Source organism: Protobothrops mucrosquamatus, unplaced genomic scaffold (assembly GCF_001527695.2).
Source record: "Protobothrops mucrosquamatus isolate PMUCROS unplaced genomic scaffold, P.Mucros_1.0 scaffold5073, whole genome shotgun sequence".
NCBI lineage: Eukaryota > Metazoa > Chordata > Lepidosauria > Squamata > Viperidae > Protobothrops > Protobothrops mucrosquamatus.
In genome coordinates, this window is record NW_015390950.1 from 59143 (window position 1) to 65178 (window position 6036).

At 46.1% G+C, this 6036-nt stretch overlaps 1 protein-coding gene across 1 annotated transcript in view; it reads right to left on the reverse strand.

The window, feature by feature from the left end:
* The window catches only part of LOC107299528 (diacylglycerol O-acyltransferase 2-like), a 38739-nt gene that overhangs the window by 5137 nt on the left and 27566 nt on the right, over positions 1–6036 (reverse strand). Inside the window, exon 5 of the mRNA XM_015828890.1 lies at positions 4379–4583. Coding sequence (XP_015684376.1) covers positions 4379–4583 — 205 coding nt within the window. The remainder of the gene's footprint in view (positions 1–4378; positions 4584–6036) is intronic.

The following is a 6036-nucleotide window of genomic DNA, read 5'->3' on the forward strand; positions in this document are numbered from 1 at the left end:
CCCCCACGTGCAACCTGCAGGAACAACAGGGGGGAAAAGGACACACTCTCAGTGAATTCTTCCGGCTGTGTCACATGGGCCTCGCTGGCCTGAAGCCACGGAGAGGTCTCGGTGCCACGCACAACGTTGGAAACAAACACACAATCCGCCCCCTGCACCGTAGGGTACGTCCCGTGTTCTCAAAACACTGGCAAACCGTGTCTCCGGGACAGATAAGACCACAAACTAACTGTTGCTAAGCGAGACGTCGGTTGAGTGACTTTGGCTCCGTTTTACGACCTTCCTCGTCACAGCTGTTCACTGGCACTGGTTCAGTCAGGAACACGGTCATTAAGCGAATCCGGCTTCCCCTTCTGACTTTGCTCGTCAGAAGGTCCCCAAAGGGGATCGAGTGACTCTGGGACAACGGCAACCATCATAAATACGAGTCCATCACCAAGCTTCTGAATTTGGATCACGTGACCCTGGGGACGCTGCGACAGTCGTTAAGTGTGGGGGGAAAAACAGTCATAAGTCACTTTTTTCAAAGGTCACTAAATGAACTGTTGTAAGTCGAGGACTGCCTGTACTGATAGAATAGCTCAGAGTTGGGGTCCTCAGTGCTCTCAGAGCTGGGTGGTTTCCTTGCAGACGTTTCACTACCAAACTAGGGAACGTCATCCATGCTAGAAGGGAGAGGGGTTTGCTTTCATTTTTATATGCAGGTAGTCCCTCGACTTACAACAGTTCATTTAGTGACCATCGGCACTGAAAAAAAGTGACTTATGACCATTTTTCACACTTAGGGCCTTTGCAGCATCCCCACGGTTATATGATCCAAATTCAGCCACCTGGCAACTGACTCATATTTACGACGGTTGCAGTGTCCCAGGGTCAGGTGATTGCCTTTTGCGACTTTCTGACGAGCATAGTCAAACAGGGAAGCCAGATTCGTTTAACAACTGTTATTCTTTCTCTCTCTCTCTCTCTCTCTCTCTCTCTCTCTCTCTCTCTCTCTCTCTCTCTCTCTCTCATCTATAGATAGATAGATAGATAGATAGATAGATAGATAGATAGATAGATAGATAGATAGATAGATAGATAGATAGATAGATAGATAGATAGATAGATAGATAGATAGATATCAGGGGTAGGCAACTTCGGCTCTTTTATGACTTGTGGACTTCAACTCCCAGAATTCCTGAGCCATCATGGCTCAGCTTGGAAACCTCTCCCTTTCCCCTCAGCATGGCTGACTCCGGAATTCTGGGAGTTGAAGTCCCCGAGTCATGAAGGGGCCACAGTTCCCCCGTGCTGGCTCAGGAATTCTGGGAGTTGAAGTCCACGAGTCATGAAGGGGCCAAGGTTGCCTACCTCTGCTTTAGGGCTTCACCAGTGCAACCTGTCTGCCACCTGAGGAAGGTCAGGATTACAGAGCACAGCTGTCCTTGCAAAGAAATTATTTCAGAGACTTTGAGACTTAAATTGAGCTGTTGTCACTAAGAGATAAGCGACGTCTGGGCTTAGTTCACTGTATTTTACAACTGGGGCAGGAAAAACCTGACTATAGCAAATGAAAAGCTCTAGATCAAAGGATGCCCTTTGACAGGTGCCAAAACACAACTCAAAACTCAGCTTTTTTTTATAAGGATGACAACAAGTCCCAGGGCAGAAGTTCAAAATAATAATAATAATAATAAAGTTGGAAGGGACCTTGGAGGTCATCGAGTCCAACCCCCTGCTCAGGCAGGAAACCCTGTACCATTTCGGACAAATGGCTGTCCAGTCTCTTCTTAAAAACTTCCAGTGTTGGAGCATTCACCGCTTCTGGAGGCAGGTGGTTCCACTGGTTAATTGTTCTGACTGTCAGGAAGTTTCTCCTTAGTTCCAGGTTGCTTCTCTCCTTAATGAATTTCCATCCGTTGCTTCTTGTCCTGCCTTCAGGCGCTTTGGAGAATAGCTTGACTCCCTCTTCTTTATGGCAACCCCTGAGATACTGGAAGACTGCTATCATGTCCCCCCTCGCCCTTCTCTTCATTAAACTTAATTAAAACTAGGCAATTTGTTTAAACCAACGTATAGGTTTTCCCAGTGGTGGGAGTCAGCCAATTTGCACCACTTTGGCAGAACCGGTAACTAATTTTTTGTTGCCCAAGCCCAGAATGGACGTCCGGAAGCGGTATCCACACAGAGAACCGGTTGTTCACGGATTTGAATCCCACCACTGGGTTTCGCCATAGAGCAAAGAATAGGATTTGGTTGGTTCTGACCCAACCCATGAAAGATCTCGGAAAACCACTGAACCGTAATACCACTTTATGTTAATACCGCTTTACAAGGCCTTGGTAAGGCCACACTTGGAATACTGCATCCAGTTTTGGTCACCACGATGTAAAAAAGATGTTGAGACTCTAGAAAGAGTGCAGAGAAGAGCAACAAAGATGATTAGGGGACTGGAGGCCAAAGCATACAAGGAACGGTTGCTGGAATTTGGTGTGTCTAGTTTAATGAAGAGAAGGATGAGGGGGGAACATGATAGCCGTGTTCCAATATCTCAGGGGCTGCCACAAAGAATTGGCGGTCAACCTATTCTCCACAGCACCAGAAGGATCTTATTATGGATGGTTATTGTTATGCATTGTATTTACTGACTCCACATGAGGGGGGAAATGATAGCCGTGTTCCAGTATCTCAGGGGCTGCCCCAAAGAAGAGGGAGTCAAGCTATTCTCCAAAGCGCCTGAAGGACGGACAAGAAGCAACAGATTTTATTTATTATTTATTTATTTATTTATTAATTGCATTTATATCCCGCCCTTCTCCTTTCGGACTCAGGGCGGCTGACAAATGATAAAAAGCTAACATACATAATATTACACCTAATTAAAATTTAATTAAAACGAAATATTTGAGAATGTCCAATTAAAAGTAATTAAAACCCCTATAAAATCCCCTAGGCCAGTCCCGCTTGCTGNGACATGGCTTTTCCAGCAAGCGGACCTGACCTAGGGAGGATTTTATATGGGGTTTATTTTTTAGCAATTCGACAGAGACACAACTTTAAAATTTGATCTAATTCGGTTTTATCGGGGGGGGAATGTATTTATGTTTTGTTTTAAATATGTTGTGCGCCGCCCTGAGTCCCGTCGGGAGAAGGGCGGCATATAAATTAAATTTAAAAAAAAAACACAAAAAAACAAAAAAAAACAGCCAAGCTCAGAGAGCACCAAGGACCCTACAGTCCTCCTCCTCCTCCTCCTCCTCCTCCTCCTCCTCCAATCTCACTCCCTTCTAGCACTGATGATGTTACCTAGTTGGGTCATGAAATGTTTACAAGAAAACAGCCAAGCTCAGAGAGCACCAAGGATCTCAGTCTTTTTCCTCCTCCTCCTCCTCCTCCTCCTCCTCCTCCTCCACAAACCCCATTCCCTTCTAGCACTGAGGATGTTACCTAGTTGGGTCACAAAATGTCTTCAAGAAATCAACTCAGTTCAGAGAGCAACAAGGACTCCCAATTATCCATGTAGTAACCAAATGGTTGTGCCACTGTTTTTCTGGAAATTGATTTTTTTTTTTTCTCTTGCTTTTAAGTCTTTCTACTGTCTAACCATCCCAAAACTCTTTTGCTCTATTGTCTTCCCGAGAACAACCAAGATCGGCTAGTTACCGGTGTACATTTTTTCTCCCCCCCCCCAATCCCTATTACAAAGATTAAACATTACACTGCTTTTCAGAAAGTTACAAGTTCCACACTTTAAAACAGGGGGTCCCCAAACCTGGGCAACTGTTAAGACCTGTGGGGACTTCAGCTCTGGCTGAAGGAATTCTGGGAATTGAAGTCCACAGGTCTTAAAGTTGCCAGGGTTGGGGAGCCCTGCCTTAGAAGATCCAACACATTCAAGATGTCAACGCTGCTAACATTGGATGTTTTTGCTTTGACAACAGATGGAGATGCAACCCTTTTCTTATGTTTTACTCTTAGAGTTAGAACTAGAGTTAGATAGGGGGGAGGACTGTGCATAAGAGTTTAGCTAGACATAACAATGCTGAACCTAGTGTGAGAACCAAGGTTATTAAAATAAGAGATGATAAGAATTGGCGGGCTGGAGAGCTGGAGGGAAAGCTCACGGTTCAAACTAATTGGAGAATGTGATTTATGACAGTTAATTAGAGGAGGGATTTGTGCTTTGATGCTATGTGCTCAGGGGAGGGGAATTCAGATTTTGGCTTTGCCTATGTACCTGCCGATGCTATGCTACTCCAATAAAGATTCTTTAAGGTAAACAATGCCTCAAAGTTCTTTGAAGAGTTTTCATCTGTCGGAACCAGGACACAAAGGTTTTTCTTCCCGAGACAAAACTACATCGCTAGACGACACGAAGCGGGCTTTCCTTCCTTACCTCCAGTCATCAGGTAGTCCCTCAGAATGGGCCACCTGAAGTTTCCCGTGAGTGTAGTGACGTACGGACGTATCCCGGGGAAGATCTGGCTGACTCCTGTGGCCTCCGTGCTAAAGTTGCAGAAGGCACCCAGGGACATGATGCCATGTGGGTGGTAGCCAAGGATGTAATTCCTGTTGGGGGCCAGGTTGTGAGTTTTGATCATCTGGGGAAGGAGAGAAGGGGAAAAAAGCAGGGTTAAATGGAAAACACACACACACACACACATACATACACACACACACACGAGAACACACAGACACATACCGTGTTTCCCCGAATAATTAAAACCCAACCGGAAAATGAAAGCCCTAGCGTGATTTTTCAGGACGCTCGTAATAAAGTAGCTAGTGTGAATTCTATCTGGATATGTGGAATTGGCTGTTCATGGCTGACATGCTCCGAATAAAAGCAACTTATATTCTGTGTAATCTTGTCACGGCGTCACTGTTGAATAAAATGTTCATTTGTTTATATCGCCATCAACTGCCCACTTGTACTTAAGTACCAGCTGGCTCATACTTAAGTACTTGGCCACCAGAACACCCAGATCCCTCTCACAGTAGTAGTAGTAGTAGTAGTAGTAGTAGTAGTAGTAATAATAATAATGAAGAAGAAGAAGAAGAAGAAGAAGAAGAAGAAGTAGTAGTAGTAGTAGTAGTAGTAGTAGTAGTAGTAGTAGTAGTAATGGTAGTAGTAGTTGGAAGGGACCTTGGAGGTCATCAAGTCCAACCCCCTGCCCAGGCAGGAACCCTACACCGTTTCGGACAAATGGCTGTCCAGTCTCTTCTTAAAAACTTCCAGTGTTGGAGCATTCACTGCTTCTGGAGGCAGGTTGTTCCACTGGTTAATTGTTCTAACTGTCAGGAAGTTTCTCCTTAGTTCTAAGTTGCTTCTCTCCTTGATCAGTTTCCATCCGTTGCTTTTTGTCCGGCCTTCAGGCACCTTGGAAAATAGCTTGACTCCCTCTTCTTTGGGGCAGCCCCTGAGATACTGGAAGACTGCTATCCTGTCCCCCCTCGTCCTTCTCTTCATTAAACTGTTTTGGGAGGAAGGACACTCACAGGATTTAAACACTCCGCACGAGGGCAACCCCAGGCTTTCCCCGCTGAATCTCACGTTCACACACAGCCTGTGTACTGGAGTAACTTTCTTTTGGCAGCCCAGATCTCCTCCGAAGACCCCAGGACTACAAGGTCAGAAGCCCCTCGTCCCCTTCTCGGTTCTTCCTTCCAAGGCTGCCAAATCGGGGTAGATCCCCTCGGGATCACCTCCCTCCCTATGTCCTGCAAAACTGGAAATTTACATTCGGGCTGGGAAGAGCCAATTGCTCCACTGCCCTGGGACATTTTATCTCCAGAAGTGAGCAAACAGGCCCAAAGGGTAACCTTTGACCCTTGGCACCGGCTTGATCAGCTGTCCCCCACGTGCAACCTGCAGGAACAACAGGGGGGAAAAGGACACACTCTCAGTGAATTCTTCCGGCTGTGTCACATGGGCCTCGCTGGCCTGAAGCCACGGAGAGGTCTCGGTGCCACGCACAACGTTGGAAACAAACACACAATCCGCCCCCTGCACCGTAGGGTACGTCCCGTGTTCTCAAAACACTGGCAAACCGT